The following is a 24,526-nucleotide window of genomic DNA, read 5'->3' as shown; positions in this document are numbered from 1 at the left end:
ACTTTTCCTGTATCCCCACGGAGGACCTCCTTTGCTCCTATATAAACTCGATTCACTCACCTCGCAGCACGTCGACCTTTCATCATCATCGCCAGGTCCTTTGCAACAAACTGCAAGCAAGTTGCAACCTTTTATGCGTGGTGTGCCGAGGTGATGGAATCAGGATTTTGTGATGAACAACTGTATAAACTTAAGCATCTGGCGCCTGGAAGGAAGCTACTCTTCATTAGGCAACAAATTGTCGAGAACGGATCATGTAGGGTGCAAGTGATATTGCCCTTTAAATACAAGTCATACTTTGATCGCATGCGGTTGAACATAGATAACAAAGCAGTTGAATATTTTCTTTAGTTCTATTAAGAACTTCAACTGATCTGCAATTTTCTTCGAAAATATCAAGTCGTTACGCGGATAGAGCTTCAATTTACTCGTTCGGTGCCAATCAACATATTTTCTGCGCGCACTGACAATATTTGAGGTTGCACCACATGTATCAATTTTCTATTGTGTTCCTTAAGGATCTGACAAATGGCAACACGAACTGGGAGCAACAAAAACAGCATCGTACAAAAGGACAAACAACAATAAATTGATGGTGTTGAAATTGTTATTGAGAAATTGCCCCGCATCATCATCATCGACATCGACGTCATCAAGATCAAAGAGGCTGACTAGTTTGTCTTGTACTCCCAGGCATATCCTGGCATATCCTCCTTCTTCATCGCTCTACAATGACAATACAATTTAATATTGACAGGGCAAAAAGTAGGGAAAGACAATTGCCCTCAATACATTTTTTTTCTATGTCTCCCGCGCTATTTTCGACTATAGATATTTCATTTATCTTGTGAGTTGTTCATTTTGGACAATATGACTATGTGAAAATGAATTTCCTTACGTTGTCAAGGTATTTGTGCTTTCGCCAATTTGTCAATTTTTTTTCAATCAACTTGACTATTGAATTTAAGGGCCAACAAATGCGTAAAAATTGCAATCAAGTACATTTTTATTACGGGATAAATAAATTGGTAAAAAGCTTGGATCCGAAATGACGCGCAAAAATACTTTTTAATAGTGTTCGAATAAATAAAATGCGAGCGTAAAAAATTCAAAGCGAAGCATTTGCAACCACAAGCTTGTTACACCATCAATTAAAATTTAAATAAAACCTAATTACATGAAAAATTCACAATCAGGGTATAAAAGGAACATGTGACATTGTTTCAAAGATTTTTTAATCAATCATTTGCATACATATACTCATGCATTCAGCTGTCTACAAAGGGAAAAAGCTATCCTGCATAAATATTAGTTGTGAAAATAATTTATCGATTGGCTAGTAGTCACTTTCATCTCTTCCCTTCGCATTTATAATTTGGGCAAATATTATTTTTCCACTCATTTCATTATTGTCTTTACCATTTCGGATTTGCGAAACGTTTTTTCCGAATACTTTAGCCGCATTTAAATAATTTGTCAAAGGCATTTTATTGTCATTTGTTACGCTCTATTAATTATGTGCCACCCTCCCACAGAAAAAAATATACCCAGTCCACGAATCGGATATTTCCTTCCTATCCCATCACGAACATTAGCTCCCCCCCCGGTTCCCTTGCATTATTTATGCTCTTTTTATCGCGTAATCTGTTTGCGAATGTTAATTGCTAAATTGTTAAAGCAAGCGTTCGGTATTTCATATAATAATTTTTTCCCATTTTGTCTGTTGCTGTTTATAATAATTTTATGTGTTTGCTGTCAATTGTTTAATATTTTAATTGTTTTTTTTTGCTGCTACTTTGACAAGTCGGGTGTAAACCGAGGGCATATGCTTTTATGACTAAACCTATACAGTTGCTAACATAAAGTGTGCGGGCCATTGAAAACATTTAATATGCCAGTGGGACGATTACACAGAATATTTACAATTTTATTCAGTTTGATAAATATGTTTAAAGGGCGAGTTGTGTGGGTAATTTGCCTATCTATGAGCGGAAATCAGAGCGATGGGGTTGTTCATTTAATTGTGGACAGGGTGACACTTCATGAAGTCTTAATAGACCGAAGATGCGAACCAGATAAAACAGTTAATTGATCAATAATTTTCGATAAAAGAACGCGTAGCTAATTTGTGGTTTTAATTTAGATCGTTCTCTAACCATTTAATTGTGGTAGGCGCACAAAACGGGTACCCACTGTACCCATATGTCACCAGCCATATTAAAACAGCCAAATACAAACAAATTGTAGCGCGGGTTAGTAAACAGTTTAGACCAAGTGCAGGCGTAATGCGAGCACCCTCTTGAAGACCACCATGGATAATTGCATAGTCAGAGTTTTTACGCCGGCCAAATGCTGACCGAACACCATGTGTGCCTATAGCACTCCTCCTCCTCCTGCGCTTAGCAACTGCGACATTTTAAGAATACATAAGATATACATAAGAGCGCATAACAACTCCTCGCTTCAGGCTAAGAGAAACCTTGTATGAATATCTTAAGAAAATTCACGAAAATACTTCGAGCGCAGCGGATACCTTCCGTGCTCCAGTCTTTACAAAATAAAAACAGAAAATCTAAATAAAATTAAAATTGAAATTATTGGTGCTGAGTGCAAAGATTGGGAAGCTGCGTTTACAAAATAGTTATAAATAGTGGACTATGACCGATGATATTCCCTGCTACCGGTTTTCTTTAATTAATAAATTCCTGTATAAGGCACTCCAATGCAAGTAAATATTCTGCTACCATGCACAAAAATAAAGACATACAAAAATAGCAGGCGAATCCCCCGCATTTTATGGAGGGCACCATGCAGATTCACTGCTGAAAAGCAAGGAAGTAACAGACCAGACCGAACCCATGAAAATTGTTCATTGCTGGCAAAGTAAACTGCTGGGAGGAATTATATGACAAACATCAATAAACTTTTCAATAAAACGGCGCTGCACAGACCAAAAATATACGCAAGACGAATTCTAATAAAATTATTATTTATTATATTTCACTTCTTGAAAAGTATAAAATATTTAAATCCATTAAAGATAAATACTAGGTTATTTTAAGTTCACATAAACTTTTATTTTTTTGGCTGTAATCCCATAGAAATTTTATTCGATTTAAAAAAGAAAATCACTTGATTATATTGAAATTTTCTTTCAGTGCACCCGAAAGACGAGTGGTACAATGCAATGCCCTTGGACTCAAACATCAAACCCCACGCACGCCCCCATGTAGGTATGCGAATTTGTATCAAAAAGTTGTTAAACCTTCATAAAATGCGGCAGATGAAAAGGTTTTTCGGGGCGGCGATGAAAGAAAGGAAGGAATTCGTAACTTTGTGTTGTGGCCGCCAAGGACCTATAGGTTGATATGTGTGCGTGTGCGTTTGCGTGCCTATGTGGGAAGCACAAGGACCAGGGAGCACACATAATTATGCAAACTAATTAAAATACTCATACGACGCGTTCAACTTGCGCTTCTGTTACTGCCAGCCCTGCCCCCAACCTTTTTGGCGCCCATTTTTAATTAACAGTAAGCGACATGGTGAAAGGGGGAGGGGGGTGCAGGGAGTTCCTAGGGCCGGATTCTGAGGGCTGAGATCCCCGACTGAGGGGCAAACAAAAATGAAAGACACTCATTTACGCTTGACATGACATGGAATGTTCTGCACATGCATTTGACTCTGCTCAATGGCTGGCTGTCAATGTGTGCGTTGGTGTGTGCTGGTGTGCGCAGTGCTCAAATACAAAGCGAAACCGCAAAAACACAAATATAGTGCATACTTCTGAGCGCCTACGAACAAAATGTCAACAGCGATAGCTACAAAAAACCAATGACAAGTCTCGGTTATTAGTATGATACTCTTCCCCAATATCTGATTGATGTCACACACATTTATAGTTTAAAATATATATTTTTAAGAAGAATACACTTTCTATATACAGGACTATTTTCACAAGGAAGAGTAACATATTGACATGGAATATAATTTAAGCTATATTTCGTTCAGTTGCAAGTTGTACTTGTCTCGAAGTAGTGTTGTAGTCCACACAATTTTTAATTATGTGATAATGAAGAGTGACCCCTCTTATCCACCATTTTATTGTTCTTTTAGATCGAGAACATTCTTTGTGTTAAAGTGTTAAATCGATGTCTTGTTTTAATGCTCACTTAACATACCCACAGTTTCTTGCTGTGCGTCATTGGCGAGATTTCCCTCAAGCCTGGCAGGCCTCAAAAAGTCAGCAACACGTTGCCTCTAATCATATGACTAACGCTGACAGCCCCATTCGCACACTCGACTGTGTGCGTTCTGTTTGGGGAATAAATTGTTAATTATTATTTGAAAAGAGTTACAGCGGCGCAAGCCGCAATCCGCAATCCTGCCGCCGAGGATGATGTGGATGAGGATCCTGGCTATGGGTAAGCAGGGGCGGCGTCGAGGCTTTTGTCGGGAGCTGCATGCTGCATCCTGCATGGCAGCTTTTTGTGGTTGGCTTGGCTTGCAGTTTTAGTTTCGGGCCCCCAGTCTCCCGGAGGGCGTGGCTCGACATGGTCGCCTGCTTTTGGGACTCGCGGCTTCTGCATGCCCATTTGAATCTGCATTTGGCTGCTGTTTTTGGATGAGGCTTCTAAATTAACATTCACGCTTCTCGGCCCAAAGCGTATGTGTGGGTGTGTCAGCGTCGTCTGCAGTATTACAACAGAGGGATATGGCATAAATATTTTTATTAATTGTATTATATATGATTTAATATTTTTTAGGAGTATTAAAACATTTTTGTAGAAATACTGATTTAAAATGATAATCTTTATTAATTTCGTATTAAGCATTTGAAAGCTTTAGACACTTTTTATAAACGATTTTAATAAATGAAATTTTATTGAATAACATTTTTACAAGGACATAGTTCTCGAGAAGTACAGGATGCAATAATAAAATGAAAATTAAATTACATTACCAAATTAAGGGGAGCTTTGGTGGCTGAAACTACACCAATGCCTTGTATTAATGTGTGGCCTCAATTCTTATGCGTGTGCTCATTCCGAATGCGCATTACAACGGCAACAAGAACATCTGCAACAGTATTTTTTTGCCTCCCGTACCGTTAGGCATGTCAATTGAAATGCAGCCAAGAGTCGAGCTTTTCAAGCCAGCCACCCAGTTTTCCACCCTCTAATACAACACAAACACACACACAACCGCATTTGCGTGGGGGCAAATTAAAAAGTGAAAAATTGCATACATGGCGTATGTGTAATATTTTTATTTCACTTGGCTCCTAATTAGGCAAGTCAGCTGTCTCGCTTTGACATTTGCAGTTCGCTTTTAACTAATTTGTTGCCGCCAGAAGGAGATTCCTTCGCTGATTAATGTGCTACGTGCATTTGGGCCAAGCAATAACAATGATTCACCCACAAGCGGCTTTTCACGAATGTGGGACGAGAAAATTGCAAATATTAGATATAATGTCCAAGAAATGGGGTTATTCAATGTGGAACATATCAACACGAAAGTGGATCACAGCGTGACTTGATTTCCATGTGTTTTTCTGAATTTAAAATAACGTGCAAGTCTTAGGCCTTTTTTATATGTGTAAAAAATCAACGACACTAAAGTAGCTCCATTTTGCGGATAAAATTTAGGTAAACTTACTTGAAATGTAACAAAAAAATCGATCTCGATTCAATTTGTTTGATTGCCGAGCTGTCTTTGATCAAACGAGCCAAATTCGAGCCACGTATCCTTTCCACACACACACAATCAAATAAAATGGTCGAGCAATAATTGCGCGTGTCGTTTGCTAACCAAAAACGAAAATCCCATCGTGTGTGCTCATCGCACCTGTTCCTCATGCAAAATTAGTTTCAAATGGTTACCACTAATGTGGAAAGCAGCCTCCATAGACCATTCTGCACCTCTAGCGTTTTGGGGCCACGACCGACTAACACATTAATGCCTTTTGAACTTCTTTTAAAGATGAAACTCTCATATATGCTTCAATTTTCAAATGTGAATAATGCGTAGCGCTTTTATTTTCAAGGCATTTAAAAGTTTAAAGCTTTTATTTCCCCATTACCTATCTAAGTTAGTTTATGGAAGATTATTTCGTACCTGATCTATAAAGAAAAAAAATATGAACAGTAAAATATGCGAATTCGATTTGTTGTACTTACTTAATTTGTTTAAAAAAGAAAGCCGAATTGTCATACTCCTGCACACACTTAAAAAATATACTGAAATATATATATATATATATATAAATTTGTATGATAAAATCCAGTAAGACAATGACAGGACTTATAAAATTTAATTGTAAACAAATAACTAAAATGATAGCAACCTTCGTAAGCATACAAACATGGTTTATTGAAATATTTCGATTTTACTTTTCCACTCACTAAAAATTATTTTCTCCTATCGCTGTGTGGATTTTCTGTTTTAAAACAAGCAAACTTCTTAAGTTGGGAAAGAGAGAGTACCGCCACTTCCACCTTTGCTGCGACAACAGAGATATTCACTTTATCTGCGTTTTTATTGCCATAGCCGGCTTTATTATTGCCGTTTAGCGATTTTTTATGGGCGGGACTTTAGCTCTGTAGGCAGTGGCATGCGCTTTTTATTGCGCTGCATGTCCTGCCCGCAGTACGTAAAGTGGGCGGAGGTCATTTGTTGGGGTCCGCTGGCTTTTTGAAAGCCATAAAAATCGAATGGCGTCAGCATCGGTGGGCAGGGAAAAACCAATCGATTTGCTAAATTGCAGTGCAAAGTACAAAAGCATTCACACAGAGGAGAGCGAACGAGTTAGGGAACGGAAAGGAGCCACCACATGTCCTGCCATTTATCCGAATGTCCTGTTGCACCGCTGTGGTTCAATGGTTGCAGCGGTTGAGCCCGGCGGTTGCACGCACCAACAATCCGCCAAATGGTTCGAGGGGAAATTCCCAAAAATATTTATAAATATTTAAATTTTCCTTTGCGTTAATTAACCAAATACCATAGATAGAGAGTCAGCGAGGGGCAAACTTAAGCCTGCCAGCCGTAGTTGGGGAACATTCTGGGACTTGCCTAAAACTTTTAATTGCACTTTGTTTGGGTATTGCATAGGAAACTTATCATTAAAATAGTTGTTAAGCTTGTTTAGTTGCCCAAGAAAGTGCAGCATACTCTTTGCCGTTTGCCAGAAAATTTTCCGGATAAATTGTTGCCCCTGGTGGACTTGCACGACAGGGAGAATTTTCTTTGACAGGCTGCAATTTCCGATCCTAATGAAGGTAAAGATAGTGAAGAAGCTCAAAAATTTCCCAATTCTCAGTCTCATAATGCTATCGAAACTTCAGGTGTCGAATAAACTTTTTAAATGTGCCAAGTTTGGTAGTCAAATGCTATCGTCATTTTAATCTAGTTTGGTAATAATCAAAAGTATTCCCATAACCGAGTTTAAAATATTATATACAAAAATTCTAAGTGAGTAGTTTTCTAGATTTTATGAGCACCTAAACTGATGGATAAACCAAACTACCTCAAAATATTCTTCTGTGCATAATAATACTGAAGGCATATTTTGGTGCAATATACCCTAAAGTAATATTTAAGCCACGGCAGGCACAGTAACCACCTTAAAATATTCTTCCGGGCATTCAATTGAAACCCTGAACTACATTTCCAAACTATGGGAGCCATTCAAAAATTTCCCTTTTCATTACTTCGCTCGGACCCGAACCTTTGACATTCCACTTTTCCAGGCCAACAGCTGTCAGATTCATGCCAGTTCTCCGCTCCTCCTATCAGCATATTTCTTAGTTCATCCGACCACAAAAACCATCTCATTTAGCCATGAATATCTTGGCTGCCAGCAGCAGCAGAAGCGGGAGAAAAAAGGAGGCACGACGACCTGAGCCGTATCCTTTTCATTTTCACCCGACCACAAAGCACATTTCGCTTTCATTCCATTTTAGAAATTGTGAAGGGCGAACCAAAATGAAAATGATGAAAATGCAACTAATTCCTGACGGCTTACGGTTATTATAAGACCACCTTCTCCTTCTTGGGCTCCGGCTCCGGGAATAATTCTCATTTTTATTTTTGCGACCGAACAGGCATTCAATGCCAAGCGGCAGCAGTGAAGATTAACCTTTAACGGCGTCCCGCCTTCAGCGTATTTAATTTTTGTACGCTAAGCCCAAAATCTGTCCGGGACCAAGGGGTTAGGGTCTGGATGGATATGGCAGGGATTTGTTTTCGGTGCTGGCCTTAGTGGAAATTAAATTAGTTGCAGGGGTGGCTCAACAGGTTAGCAGGCATAAACCCGACTTGGCCATGCTAAAACCCTAGTTCAAGCTGCATAAATCACCATTCAAATTAGAAATTAGTCCAAACACTCGCACACACGCACTCGAACCGCTCTTACAGACAGACCACGGCACTTGGAGCACAATCCTAGCTGATCTCTCATCGCTCCACTCATCCAGTCATCCAGTCATCTACTCATCTAGTCATCCAGTCAGCCACTCGTCGGCACACTCATTATTGGGCTCAAGTGCAAATTAGTGTGTTTGCTAGTGGGTTATTAAGGCCTCCCCTGGAAACTCAGACCCCAACTTGGTCTTTTGTTATGCTAACTAAATGAGTTTTCCGACGCTTCCCATATACTTTCTGTGTCTGTTTTGCGCCTGCAGTAAAACTTTAGTGTACAAATTTCATTTCATTGTTTTTCGAGTGCGCAACAACAATCAGAATAAGTGTTAAGGGCCTTTCAGATAGTTCCCATTTCCTTCCCACTTTTTTTTGTTTTTGGAGAGAGGGTCGGGAAAGTTTTGCAATTAACATGAACCGAAAAAAATAATCACCGGAACAGCCTAAGAGGCTCAGAAGAGGAGAGAAATATATGTATTTGCCGACTACGCTCCACCGCAATTACCACGTGCCAATGCCTCGGGCCTAAGAACCCCAACAGCCCAACAACATCGGTTATAAAAAATTAATTAAAAACAATTAAAAGCGGCAGAAGAGTAGAAAACACTGAAAATAATGAGTGGCATACGGAGGAGTCTGCATAAAATCACCTTAATTATGTTTTTTGCATTCTCCCCGCAAAACAAAAAGGGAATGCTAAACAATATGCAAAGCGGGAAACCAAAGCGCGTCATCATAAAAATTCAATCAGGCTACGAGGCAAATGGCAGGAAGCCCTGAACCCAAACATAAAAGGGGAAAAAAACAGAAAAACGAAAGGAAAAACACCCGAAAAATATCGCGCCCAAAATGACATTAATTTACACATCAGCGAAGCGTGTAAGAGGAAGAAGGGGACTTTTTGGGGATCTGAGCGGAAACAGGAAGTTGCACAACAGCCCGACGACAAGGAAGTAGGCGGACGGCATTCCGCGACCAGATGACAAAGCGGGCAATAAAAAACAATCAGAACAGGGCACTGGGAAAGTCCGAAAGAAAAACAATTTGTTAAGTATCTGGAGGCGACGAAATATGGCCTCGTACTGCTGCGAAATCAAATCGCAAGGAAACCTTTTCTGTCATTGGTACGTTTACAAGATTCTTTATAACTTAAAAAAATTGTTTCAACATGTACTTATTACAGATAAATTGCAAAATCTGACATATAATATAATGGAAACAATATTTCAAAGAGAGACTAAAACTTAAAAATACTGGTATTTATTTTTAAAGCAAATTGTGGCACACCACAGTGCCACAAGCTCCTGGCACTTGGCCTAAACTATGAAAACTATTTAGTTGAATGAGTAAGCAAATGAAGTACAGCTTAATAGCAGGACTCTTAACTGCCGGAGGAAAATCAAATTGCTTGTCCACTAATCGCAAAGTAAAGCCGCAAGGCATGGAAAAGGCAAACAAGATGACTCATAAATGCTGAGCCCGATATTACCGAATTTGCATTGCAGTATGGACAAGTGGTTAAGGATATTTGTCATCGTACGACTATCACGTGAGCCCCGAAATATGCATAATTGAATTTTATAAGCCGAAAGATTGTTATTGCTGAAGATTTGTGTGCCGAGCAGCGGCGTTGGTCCGCAATCTGTTAAATTTATAGTTCGCAAATTGTTAGTCGAAGCAAGTCGTCTGGTCATGGGGCTCTCCTTAATCTGCCTATTTGCTACGATGCTCGGGGAGCCAAATCCAAATATCCCGAGCTATTGTCCGGAATTTCAAATTGTCACGGACCATGAAGAATTTCATACTCTTATCAGCTCGGTGACAGTCTGTTGTCAGTGAAAACAAATTGTCCTTTCTGATTGTTCCTCAGACATGACAATTAATCACAGCATTAATAATATTTCCAGCTAGAAATGAAGAGAACAACAGTTGACTGCAAAGCTGGCAAATCTCTCGAAATTAATGCAAAATTGTGTGAAATTAAATGCCGTTTATGAATACTAGGCGTATGCGCAATACCGGAAATTAAACATACGCCATGCGGCAGCAGAAGGATTGTGAGACCCCGGCTTAAAGCGGAAGCTAATTGTTATTCAGAAAACATAATATGAAGGGAGTTGGCCGGGCAAGGACCTTGGGCGTAGACAAAGGGGCAGCAAAGTCCTGCCCAAGATGATGCAGAGCATAACAAAAACTTTAATATTTAAATATGAAAAACTATTTATGAAAGACGCATAAACAAAATACGCAAGCACACAAAGAAACAGGGACTATGAACGCAAAACCAGCATCAAATGAAAAATTTTAAATATAAATTACAGTTCTTGTAATACCTATGTATTTTACTAAATATTTATGTAATCCTATATGTAACTGTAACTATATGACATTTTGGAGTCTATAAAATAGTTAAACTTCCATTCATAAGCCTATTTCTTTAATATTGCAATTTTTACATATTAATCATTTGTCGCCACCATTTAAATGATTTTTAATCATTTTTATTTTTAATTTAATAACACAGCACTATTTAAAGAAACATTCTTGTTTTAATATGTGACATTTTATTTTTGACATTTTATATTTTCCACAGTGTAAACTATATTCTCTCCACTTTGAACGAATGCAAAATTCGCCATTCCCAGGCTGCAATGCCCGATCCTTGCAGCAGGGCCTCATCTTTTTGGTGGCCACTGCGCGATGCGAAAATTTTAATTTATACATTTTTAGCTATGTGTGTATGAGTGAGGGGCAGTGTGCGTGCGACTTCCTGTTGCAAAATGGAGTTTTGTGTGTGCCAGCAGAAGTTTGCACAACTTGTTTATGATTTCTCATGTCAAATACGCTGGTAAGAGTACCTCGAAGAGGGCGTGTCTGCAGATGCCGTTAAAATAAGTACGAGTAGATACAAGTGCTGCCTGAACGAGAGGGCTTGCTCGCTTCTATTTTGCACTGCAGAACTTTTTGATTTACTATCTGAGTGTACGTTTGCTTATGCAAGCCTCTTGGTTTGTTCATGCCATGTTTCATCTTGTAGTCCATGCCTTAAGGCGCCGGAAGTGCAGTTTACGCTTCTATTTGCAACAGGAAGTCGCCATGACAACAGTGTTAATAAAAATACATTTCAAGTGAAAAGTTTCTTTATTTCAACTTAATTTACTTTGCGTTACTTATAAAATCATACAATTTTTAACATGTATGTTTTGTTAACGGGGTATATATTACAGAGAGTCATGTTAATAGAAACGGTTTTGTGACACTATGCTCTTAGACAGTAAAATAGATTATTCAAATTGGGAATCACAATTGTTTCAACCACATCGGCCAGTCTGTGCATACAGAGATGCAATTGCGAATTATGCCTTGTTTCACATTAAATTGCTGCCCGTCTCAACGCATTTAAAGTCTAGACAGTCACTCATCCAATGCAATATCATTACTATGTTTGCCTTTTGCTGCTGGGTAGAGACAGACAGGCAGACACCCGCACAAACTGCTACTTCAAACCAGAAACTTTTTATGATTGCTTTTTTTGTTTGCATTAAATGCATTTTATGCAGGGAAATCTTTTTATGCGCCTGAAAGCACGCTTCAGTATAATTTGCGGTCATGTTCATTGATCTCCTGGGAAGCATTAAAATTTAATGATTTATACAATGTTTCAATGGGAGAGTGCGGGTTGAATGGCGGTCGTGAGGCCCTGGGGCGGATGCAAATGAATTTATGTTATGTCCCTGCTGCTATTCTGGTTTAAGGGTTAAAACCTTGTGAAATTAACAACAATTTGACTTATGCGCGAGCGAGGACCACACGCACTCACACCCATGCGGGACAACAATGTCTGAAGCCTAAAAGTATGCTAAACAGCCAGCAAAAGTCATAACTCAGCCTCAGTGGCAGCCTGAGTAGGATGCGGATGTGGACGAGATTTGGGGCCAAGAGAACTTGGCGAAAGGTGGAACGGCTGGCGGATGTGGGCTGCAACTATTAATCAGGCTTTAATTGTTTTTGTGTGCGTCGCTCGGTTACATTTGTGGTGCCAAATAGACCTACACACACATGGATTCTCGCCACGAGGACCTCCACCTCCACCGCCACTGCCCTCTCATTGCCCGAGCCACCATGCATCATGTGGGCCGAAATCTTTTTGTAATCTCTGGCATTTGTCTGGATTTTTCGTAAAGACTTTGAATAGATTTATGCTTCTTTGACAGGCACAAGATGTGAATGCGAATCTCTAGGAAAGTCTTGCATGAGAGAATGGGCTAGTGTCTTAAAGATGTGGTACTGTCGGACCCAAATACTCTGCAAGTAATATATGGTCTTAAGGAAGTAGAAGATGAAAAGACTGTCAAAAAAATCGAAAATCACTTATGTTTAGGACGAATTGAATTTTAATTTAACCAGTGACAGCTTATTTAAATTCTTAAGGCTTCAGTTGTACTATTGCGTTACCTTTTTGGGTAAAGAATAATTTTCTTTTTTGGTTTTCACCTGCTTGGCCGCCTGTTAGCGCTCTACGCCTTTTCTCCCGTGCTTTCTCTTATCATTGTTGGAGCATAAATCACGCGTTTAGTTTGCCAAGTGGCTTTTTCGACCGTTTGGCGTTTAACTGTCGTTTTAGCCACTCTTACGTTTTGCTGCCGCAACTGGCCAACAAGGGCGAACCAACATATTTAGAATATATGGCAACACTTTGGCAACACCGACACAACCCTTGACCACAGCAAGTGCAAAAATGTGAAAAATAAAACCAGGCCCGCAGAGCACAAACACAGACGATTGCGCAACCACAGTGCAAAAACCACTCCAAGTTTCTCCCACCCATACTCACTCCCACACCATAGCCCGTCCTGACCAACATACATATCCTGGTGGGATTGTTCTGGGAAGAGAACGTTGTAGTTCGGTTCGGTGTTGTCATTGCCAGAGTTGCCAACGACCAGAAAACAACATGGGCCAGAGCTGGCCACACAAACTTGTAACGTAAATTTAGTATAAGCCCTCGCAGACACACATCCCCAAACTCTTTCGGCATTTGGCATTAAGATGGGGTCCACACTATTTTTCAATCGCAAGAGGGGCAACTATTTTTTGAGGTACATTTTCAACGTTTCCTATATGTTCAGCTAAATATGAAAACAGACTATCTGCACATCCAACACCTACTAGCCAAGATATCTGGCTTACCGGTTAAGGAACAAAAACAAAAGATATTTTAAGTCCGATTTTAGATACATCTAGTTGATGGTTTTGATTACATAAAAAATACGTACACATCTAATCAAATGTGTAAACATAAAAACGCCAATAAAATGTTTTTTCACTAATTTCCAATTGAAAGTTTAAATAGTTAAATTCTTAATAAAATGGAATTTTGCTTTCCACTTTTAAAGAGGTTTTTATTTCGTTTTCGTCGCCTAATCAGCCAAGCGACAAGTATGGCTGCCAGAAAATATTTTTGTGTGCAACCAATTGTACAATTGTCTCGTTTTCTGTTTGTCTGCCAAAATGTCGAACTATGGACGGCCTTCATGTTTACATTAATATTATTGTTTATCAAATACAAACAGCAGGAGCAGCAGCCAGAACAGCCATAATAGAGAAGTTGTTAAATCGAAAAGACATAAAAGTATCATTAAACTTTCGTGTCTGGCAATTGGTTTGGTTTGCATCGGTTTGCTTAGGGTTCGGCAGGGATTTGGCTGCCGTTTTTATGATTTTATTCAACATTTTTATCTGGTGTCTTTCGGTTTGGCAGACAGAAATTCGCATTCTCGTATATTTTGTTTAGTTGTCTGTTTGCCAAAAATCTATGACTGGCCGCCATCCCCATCCATTGACATTCTTGATTATTTATGCACGGAAAACAAATGCCATGTGCCGACAAAAAGCACATCCAGTCGAAATTATAGGTCTCTTCAGGCTTCAATTGACTTAGCTATTTCTTGATTCTCCTGTTGGCTTGTGGTTCCATGTAAAACATTTTATGGTATTTGTTGATGAATAACTTGCTGTTGATAGAAATAAAGCAAGTGGCTTTCATTAAATTATTGCGATGGAAATATGGGACAAGCTCTTTTAATATTTTCTTAAATCCTTTACCATCTTTTAAAACGAACTCTCTTTTAGGGAACGACGAGCACATTACTTAACATCTATAAAATATGCAAGCAATGCAGTACACCAAATCAGAAGTTTAAGTTTCTTGATTAGAAAATGAATGATAAAATCAATTTGTCTAAATAATGCTCTATTAATATAGAGATAAATAATAAATAAGAAATTTAATTATTACATTTCAATTGTAAGTTATAGAATGCATTAAAGACATTCATACATGAAATCTGACTTAATAGATACTCCCGTTGCTTTCAGAGTATCTACAGTTTTCCACAAAACAACTTTTTTAAATAGACTTGGGTTAGAAGTCGAAGGAAACATGAGACAGGCAAAACAATGGAGCTCATCAGCAGCTTTGGGAACGCATTGAAAATCGGAAGAACACTTCTGTGCTATGCCAAAGCACAAATATAAGAAAATTCAATGGAACATGTTTTCTGCTTAAATGCCTATCACATTCGTTCAGCTGTCGGTGGAATTCTGGATTCTAGCCATGTATTGTTGTCTGTGATTTAGTAGAACACTAAGGTCAAGGGGTATGCTCCACTTTGGACTCTCCTTTATTTGGAATACAACACAACCGTGAAGCTTGTTATTTCCTAACGAATGACGGGCTCCCCATCGAGTTTCTTCATGTTGGGCAGACGACGGACTGCCTCGGCAGTGAAGGCAGACTGGTCCATGTTCTCGTTCAAAGGATTTCCCACAAATGTGATCTCGCTGAGATTTGGTGGAACACCCATGCGCATAAACTCCGGCCAGTCCTTGATCATATTAAAGGATATGTAAAATACACGTAGGGCCTTCATCGATTCCAGGGGCTTGATCTTCTCGATGTTGTTGTAGCTGACCCACAATTCCTCCAGAGTATCGGCCAGTGGCTCTATGCCGTTGAGCGTTTTAAGATTGTTACGTGCCAAGCTCAGGACTCTCAGGTTCTTCATTCCCGAAATTCCAGTAATCTTCTCAATCATATTTGAGGACAAGCTGAGCTTTTGGCACTCGGTAAGAGAATTGAGAATCGGATCCATTTTCTCGATAGGTGGATACTGGAACTGAAGTCCAATTTCCGTGGCAGTGGCGGCTGGCTGCTTATTGCGGTCCTCCCACTTGGTTAACGCGTCCTTTAGGGTTGTAGGCTTCGACATGATGTATGAATTTTATATTTAAAATGTTTTAGTTTTAAGTGAGAAATGAAGTCAATTAAATGTGCTTTATTTCTCTACGCCTTCTTATACTTCTTTGGATTTTACTTATTTCTTATCAAATACTTATGTATGTACATGTACATATATTGCCAACAATTTAAGAGTATCTTTGAAAGTTTAAAGTTGTTGTGCTTATAGAAAATGCAATGCCATGCAATCTTGATCCACCTTTTAGGTCGAGTAGCTGATTTGAGCCCAAGGGTAATTTATTTATTTGCGCATGTGCCCGCCACTCCCCAATCGCTGTATGTTGGCTTGTCTGGCGCACAATGATTACTTCATTGGCCGGGTCCTTTGTCCTGGTCGAAATTGGAGTCTGAGCTGCGTGATGAGGGGGCTGCCCTTTGTCATATACTACCCTTCGCGTACTTTGCCTTCTTTTGCGTCATGTTGGCACTCTTGGAGGGAGAATCCAGCTGTTTTGTGTGAGAGGCCTCCTCGGCACTTTATTACACACATTTGAGGTGATAATACAGTTCACATTTCGCCCCAAGGGGCCATCCTTTTGTTTTGCTTTTTTATCGAGACCTCCTGTTTTATTTGTAGTCCACTTTAAACTGTACACAGTATTTTGATTAAATATTTGCTACAGCTGTTATCTCGGGCACAGGAAGCTATTTTTCGGCCATAAATTATTGAATTTATTTGTTCGAATAGCGGCAAAGAGAAAATTGGGCCATGCGTTTTTTTTTTTGCTATTTTTCTTGATAATCGTCCAGAAATTGGTAGAAACATATTTGATTTCGTTCCGCTATTTTCGGTTTTATTTTTTGTAATTCAAATAAAATTTGTGCTCCCATAAATTGCATGTTCAATGCGGCAGAACGGAAACCAACAAAAACATATAGATGGCCACAGGAAGTGGGGGTGGGCTGGAAAATCACTCGAAATTGCATGCAAAGTCTAATTTATGAATTGGCCTAAGGCATACCAGCGATGAAAGGTACTCGAATGAGTAGGTTATATATATATATAACTATATTTGGCAAGTAGAACATGTCAGTGGCGAGGGCGTGGCCGGCTGTCAGAGGAAAGCCAAAAGAATGGCCTGAAAAGTTGGCCAGCGAGGCGGCTGTTTTCATGGAAGTATTTGCGATAAAGTTACCGAAAAACGTGAATCCAATATGACGTGCCTTAAAAAAGTGCCAAGCTGTCATTTCCCTGAGATTCTCAAAATTGTGACTGTTATGGTCACGGGCAAAACAAATATATTTCAATTTTTAAAGAGGGTATGAAAAGTACTATTTCAGAATCATTAAATTAAGTTAATCACACATTTTCAATACATTTCTTAGAAGTATTTAATCATAGATACATAGTACAATTAAAGTGTTTATAAGATTGTAAAAGAAAACTGTATTTCACTTTTTTCCTCTCCAATTTTGTTAGCCCACCATGGCTTAGGTACGCCTAGAGTAGTAGAAGCAATTCTAAAATGCACTTGACCAATTTAGCAGGTCCTCTTTTCGGGCGAAAAGTGGACGTAGTTGGGTGGACCTCGACGGCCATATGGACACACAAATATGAGCGGTTGTGGGTGGGCAGGCAATCCGGGTAGCCCCAGCAGCCACAACATGTCCTGTCACCCAGCGCCGAGCTGGACGTGGACATGCGGTAAATGTTGCAGTTGTTGACAGTCGTGTTTGTACTGTTTAGTTTCAGTTAACAAGACGCGTTGCAGCGAGAGGGGGTTGGTAGCCGGGAACCAGCCAAATGGCTAGCCAACTGTCACGCATTTTATTTAATTCTTTTCTAGTCAGCCATTTGCGAAATGAATTGTCTTCGAGCTAGTAAACGAATGGTGGCCAGAGAAGCGAACTAATTTTTTGTCTAAGCAAGCCATAAGATAAATGCTTTGCTGTTTAAGCAGCTGTTGGAAAATGAAGATAATATTTAGTTAAAGAAACACAGAAAGCATTATTCATTACAGAACAGAGAATAATATTTTAGTTTATAAGTTATTTCAGCCAAATCTGAAAATATATCTAATACTACCTTTTCTTGCCGCATTCGCATAAACTTAACATCAACGCGTTAAGTTTTCGTCCAAGTAACTATGCCGTAAGTGACAAAACTCAGCCAAGGACACCAAGTTTGTGCTGGTAGCTCGAGCCTGAGTTGTTCTTTCCATAAAACTTGTACATAAGAAAATATTTTTCCGCATAAAACACCTGGCCATACTCAGAAAGGAGGAGAGTGCCATTGAAGCGTTTGCATATTGAAAACTTTCCCATTGGACAAACAACATGGTGGAAAATTTTCTGATAACAGAGATAGGTTGTAGGTAGTCGAGTATCCTTTTCTATCTGGTTACAGTTCTCATAGGTAAAATGGCAAAGTTGTTTAACAAATTATTGATAAAATTGAATATTACTTGCCAGCTAACTTTAGTAGGTATTTTGACTTTAAACTTGTAAGCATATCATTATTTCATCTTAAATGGGCCCCTAGCACTTAATCACTGCTCCGCTCCAAAATGAAACGATGAGTAATAAATAAAGCTCTTCGATTCGCATTCAAAAGCCTATGCAGCGACAATAGACTAATATTGCCCAACGTAATTATCAATTTCAAGTGCAGTCATCGAGGCCTTTGTTTGCTGCAATCATAAACGTCGGAGGCTCCCCAACAGACACCGAACACGATTGTCTTGGCCAAAACGCTAGTTGCCCGTCCCATGAAACCTGATGACTCAACTGGAAGGAGTGCTTGTCTATTTGCGGTTTCGCAACTCAAAACTCGATTGCATGTGTGCGGCAGTGGGCGGGCCCCTATCAAGTTGGGTAATATATATGAGATTCCGGATCCTACCGATTTGGGAATTTGTGAGGCCCTGCATCGATTCCACCGAATAAGGAGCGGAGTCCTGCAGCATCCCCCCTTCAATTAGAGGGTTTGTTTGCTCCTGCGGTACGAAATGCTCCATCAATGCCTGGGCCATCTTAGATAGTCCTCATAACGTCAGGGATGAGTGCAGACAGACACAATCGCTTGTTTTAGTCCAGATTAATGTTCATAATCAATATGGTTGAAATGTTAAATTGAATATTATCTGACAGGGCTTAGAAAATTAGTTGGTTCTGCTCGTTGTTATACATAATTTGTTAACTTACCTCAAGGATATTAAGTGTGCAATAGGTTTCATGTAAGTGTAATCCGTAGTAAGTATTATTACCATCTAAAGTTCTTGCAAAATTAAGCAGAATATATAATTGATATGAAAATATAACTAAAAATCGAATTTATATATTGTATAACTTGGAAAAGTATGGTTCTTGGAAATATATTCAGGGTGAATGCTTTGGAATCTGCATCTGCAAGATGTTACCCCAATGAAAAGTGGTTTTGCTAATTTGATTACGAGAGGGAAACCGAAAATTAATGCAGCAGTGTACCCGTCGTCTTATGGCGAACCAAGCGGCCTGCAGGACATGACTTGTGTGATGTGTGGAAAATGCAGCAGGGCAAACATTTTATAATTTGCTGCAGCACGACGCATCGCATAAGTCAGCAGAAGTCCTGGGACACGGATCAGGAGCACTCTGTAGCCGAATCCTGAGTCCACATCCACATGACAGGGAGCAAAAACAGGGACAGCCGCATCGCAGTCATTCTGCATGCGAGCATTGCCTACGACTCCTTACCGCAAATGATTTTGCAGCTGACAGTTGTCCGTTGCCATTTGGGGAATTTAGTGTTAATTATGGCCGTAATAAGTTATATAACATAGGGCAGTAGCCACACACACACACTCAGGACAGAGAAGCCATAACTTGACAGTCAGTCAGTCAGTTTCCCTCTCCGCAATGAAATAGATTCCGCACACCACAATAAATTGTATTAAATGTTCTGTGTTTTGGTAATTTAACCGACCGTAAAGCGTTTATCCATCAGCACAACTGAGTGCAAAATGGCCTTACCTCTGCTTTGAGAGAACAGTTTGCACTTGAGTTCATAAAAAAGGGCTGAAACTGTTTGGAATTCTAAAAAAAAGGGATGTTGTCTAAATGTTGTACTTCAAGTCACTATCTATCTTGGCCTATTTAAAGTCGCTCGATTTCTATAACTAAATTAGTATTTCTTATCTAATACGTTTATACATTGGGCACATTTATTGAAAATAAATTAACCTATTTTGATTTGCATTTACAAAAGCACATATAGTGCGATTTATCTATAATTGGTCACTGGAAATCCTGAGCCCGTGGATACTTCCAATGGATACCAAAACATGTTTTAACTACAATTTAATTTCGCCTGCAGCCATGAAGCAGAATATAAAAGTTGTTTCTCTTTGGCCCTGGCACTATGCCACCGTAATTACATGCAACTGTCTTCCACTTAGCTGTTTAAATTTACATGTTTAATTCACGCCCATCTCCTCCATCTCATCGTCATCATCATCGGCAACGTCATCAGAGACCTCTTCAGAAGTTGAGAACACTTAAGACCTTTACGCAAATCGCTTGATAATTACTTAAAATAATCTGCAGACAAGTAACCACAGGCGAATGCAATCCGGCCCAGGGCCACGCCCACCCAGAAGCGATGGTCTAAGAAGTCGTGCAAACAGAACAGATCCCGGGAAGTACAAACTGGGGGGTATCTAATGGCAGAAGGGCCCTATAAATGAGGAGTGTAAATGATTCCCCTTAAAAAGGCAAAAGGCAAATCCCTTTTCAATTTCCCTGGCACGTCTCAGCATCCAACAAAAAAGGACAAAAGAAAGGAGACCGCCCAGCCATCCCACTTTTTATGTGTGGAAACTCGAAAAACAATTAAGCGACAAGTGTCTCAATTTCAACGTCACTTACAAACATTTTATGCACCGCTCTTTGTCTGTGGGTGTTCTGATGTTCCTGTGTTTCTGCGTGCGTTGGTGTGCAGGACATAAAATGCAAAAAGTTTTTACCCATTGAAAGTTACGTGTCGAGGGGCAGGATCACAGAGGCAACCAGGACCAACTAACAGAGTGTACCAAAAAAAAAAGTTAGAGAAAAACTTAATTATTTGTGCCTCTGAAGTCCTTGATGGAGATCTGTGGCTGTGTGTGTAAGTGAGTGATTGTGAGAATATGCGCATAAAAGTATGCAACGCATTTTAATCGAAAATGTCTGCAGAAAATGTGGTCACCCTTCTTCCAAGGTTTTAAATTGAGATTTTACTTAATGGTGGTCTGGCCAAAAAAGCGGACGAGCAGAATTCAGCATTAGTTAAAAACCATGAATATATTTCTAAAATAATTAAATTAATTCCAAAACGGAGTTATAATATATTAAGAAATGTCTTAACGCCCATGATCAATAAGGATAATAATAATATTATCCAATGTAATCGCTATATTCATTTCGTTTACGGTAGCTATTCTATCAGTTCTCGATATTTTGGGGATTAAATTCCATTCTACCCCAAATATAAATATAATTCAGTTACAAAATAGATTCCGTTCATGGAAATATTCGTAAGCCCTCCTGCTACACCTAACCGAAATTCTATGCGCGCGTTTCGCTAAGACAAATCCGTAGGGATTATGTGAATTCGGCCCTTAAAGTCCGGCAACAGCAATAAAGTGACCTGGAAATGTGGCAGGCTGGGCGGACCGCCTGGCCTGAGATTTCGGGTAACCAGAGAAGGCCGCTGATGGACACACCGGGCACCTCGACCGGAACACTCCGGCACTGGGGCCAATGGGGAAAACCAGGTGTGCGGTTCAGCTGGGCGACTCAGGTGGGCGAAACAGGTGCAGAGCCATCACACTAACAGAAACACATACACACATGGGCATTCCTGCCAATCGCTTTCCATTTCGTGTTAAATTACACATTGAATCGGATTGCGGCGGCCATAACATTGTGGCCAAAAAGGAAAGGGACGGAAGGAGCTGCGGCCGTTCGGGGGGCCCTCAAATAGGTTTTTGCGGTTTTTTAATCAAGTTATTTGCCCGGCGCTGGAGAATCGGAGATATACTACGCTACGTAAGAGTAGAGCGAAGTCATTGGTCCAGCGAAGTCGCATAAAATAAATATATTCCGATGGCAATTTATTAAATGTTTGCGCAAATAAATCACAAATGCTTTTCCCAATCAAACTTTTTCGGTGCCCACACAAATGTCTGGCCAACAAATCTTCTTGTGTGCCCTTTGTTCGTCGGTTATCAAATTTATTGCGTTAATTCGCATGTAAACCATTTCTGCGCACATTTTCAAAGCATTTATCAAGCGTTTTATTATTGACAGTGCTTGGCCATACTTTCATATATATCTTGTATTTGGCCTGCCTCTGCTTTGGTTAAAGTTTTCGCCTTAAATGAATACATTTGTGAATTATATTTATAGTCATCTTGGTCAGCAATAAATTTGGACTTGAGTAGAGTTTGGGTTAATAAGTAAGAAATGTTTGGCGTTTGGCAAATTGAGTTTTGATTTCGATTCTCCTGTGGAGCGCAGAGGTCACAAGTTGGAAAGTCAATTAATTGACTTGTTTCGACAGAAGTTCAATGTATTTCGATATGGTCAGATTAAATATTTATATGTGTTCTCAACATTGTTGGCTGATACTGAAGTTGATAGTCTTTGGGCATACAACAACTTTACCATACTATCTATCTTAGCTCTGTAAAATTACTATTATATTATAATTACGAGAGACGCTAGGGTCAATACGTTACGTTATCTCAAACGAACCACGCCCATTTGTGCTATACCCATATCCTACATGTATGTAGCCACTTATCTTTCCCGCACAAACTCAATAAATTCTTTTTGGTTGCTAGAACGGTACGGAAGGGCGTTGTTACAAAAATTTCTGAACAAATTGAAAATTCCAAAATTTGCTGAAGCATGCGAGCAGAAAATGATAGAATCTACGATGAAATGCACAAAAAGGAGGGCTCTGGGAAGAAGTAGGAGGATGCTTACGCATCCTGCACCCTGAATGTATGTATGTATGTATCCTTAACTCCTTCTGACATCAACTGCACAAAGGTCACGGGGCGTGAGACTGTGTGGATTCGGCGGGCTGGGTGGCTGGGCGGTTGGCTGGGTGGTGACACATTTGGCGTGGCAATGGCATCAAAGTCAAATGCTACATTTGCTCCCAGCGGATGGAGGGCTGAACAAAAGTCAGCTGGGAAAATATTTTGTCATGTCATCAGCGGCATCAGCAACTGGAAACTGAAAACTGGCAACTGTTGCAATGGCCACTATGGCACCACCATTGCCGCCACCAGCAGTTGCACCACCAACAACTGCACCACAGCCACACCACCACCATCGTGCAGACTTCGTCTTCCTCAACTCGCTCCACTGCTTTTTTCTGTCGCCGCCAAATGTGGTTACAATAATTTATGCACTTGTAATGACAGACAACAAAGCGTTCAAGAAGCCAGGAGTCGTCATCCGAGCAGGACCCAAAAAAATAGCGTGAAAATAAATACCTTCGGGCCATAGCCGACTCATTAAATACACATCCCATCCCATTGGCAGTTCTGCTACCTTTTAACACACATTTTGATCGAACTCGAGCTCTGCTCAAAAGGAACCCATGAAAGGGTAAAAGGGGACTCTGCCGCGAAAACGAAGGACCCGACTCAAAGCTCCGTCCTCAGTCAGTTGCGGCGACTGACGCGCAATAAAATGCGTGTCATGGGAGTGTCGTCACTCTGAGCCGACCCGCCGCCTCCCGTCCAGTGCCACGCCCCCTTCCCTTGGCCACGTTTATGGGCTGCCTTTTGGCGAGTGTGCGCCGACTGTTCCGGGAGTCAGTCCTATAGCTCAACGGCTCCGGCTGCACTTCAAAATTAATTTAAAATTTATAGTTGGCGCTATTGCGTTAAACGATGTTGCGGATAAACGGGGAAAGGACGAAAAGGTGGTGTTTGCAGGATGCATCTATCATGGCGTTGAGTGATTTGCGAGTGTCAGAGGATTCGGGCCGAAGTGGGACCCCGTCCTTTGCCGCACATTCGATTTATGTTAATGTCGGGCGGCTTTAAATGATGGGACCAAAAGACTTATCCGATATGCGAAAACTTGAAAATCTAGGAATGGGTTATATTCCGCATTTTATATGAATATTAGGGAAATCGATAAATGTGTTTTAGAAAAAGTTATAAAGTAATGTTATCACTGGTTGAACTATTAAAAAGTGAATAAATTAATATAATTCTCCGCGTTGCACGCAGTGTTAGACGATGAAGTTAGTAAAATAAATATATAAAAAAATAATTTTTTAGAGTCATGTAATTGTAGTCTTAGTGCTCTGCCATACTCTTGGAAATCCCTCCCTGATCGGCTGATCCTTTTAACAACCTTGTTTAATCCCCACCCACCCAGACCATTTTTCCACTTCATCTGGTTCTCGTGTGCGCTCGTCTTCAGCTCGTTTGTCAACACTGTAAGTGGGGTAATTTTCAATGTAAACGCAACGCCTGGAGCAGCTGCTTCTCGTTCCCTGAGAGTTGCGATGTTTTTGGGGGCGTGAAGACTTAAGTTTGGGCGTAGGCCTTGAGGGCGTGGCCCCTCATTTGCATTGTATGGGTGTTGCGCCTTAGTTCTTCGTCGTCGCGTATGCCAATTGCATTTTAAATGCACCCTGCCGCCACGCCTCTTGGCGCCCCCTCCTCTCGTAAGCAAGCCCTGCTCAAAGTTGCCGTTCTTGTTAAGCTGAGCCACGTTTTTACAGTGCCAGCAAACATATTTCAGCCCGAAACTCAGCCAACAAAGGCCGCTCAATGTTATACTACGCTCTTCCACGTTTACTTTTTTGTTTCGGTATGTTTG

General features: G+C 40.1%; 1 protein-coding gene across 1 annotated transcript; it reads right to left on the bottom strand.

Annotated features, from left to right (window-relative positions):
* Window positions 1–15,067: 15,067 nt before the first annotated feature.
* LOC6613658 (dynein light chain 1, axonemal) lies at window positions 15,068–15,769 on the bottom strand. The gene has a single exon (XM_002038092.2). The coding sequence runs from the start codon at window positions 15,684–15,686 to the stop codon at window positions 15,138–15,140; it is 549 nt and encodes a 182-aa protein (XP_002038128.1). The 5' UTR covers window positions 15,687–15,769; the 3' UTR covers window positions 15,068–15,137.
* Between the last annotated feature and the right edge of the window lie 8,757 nt (window positions 15,770–24,526).

The sequence above is a fragment of the Drosophila sechellia genome, chromosome 2L (genome assembly GCF_004382195.2).
Source record: "Drosophila sechellia strain sech25 chromosome 2L, ASM438219v1, whole genome shotgun sequence".
Lineage (NCBI taxonomy): Eukaryota > Metazoa > Arthropoda > Insecta > Diptera > Drosophilidae > Drosophila > Drosophila sechellia.
This window is presented reverse-complemented; position numbering and strand designations above follow the sequence as displayed.

Coding starts and splice junctions, on each gene's coding strand:
- LOC6613658 (XM_002038092.2), bottom strand. CDS start 15,686: ATGTCGAAGCCTACAACCCTAAAGGACGCGTTAACCAAGTGGGAGGAC.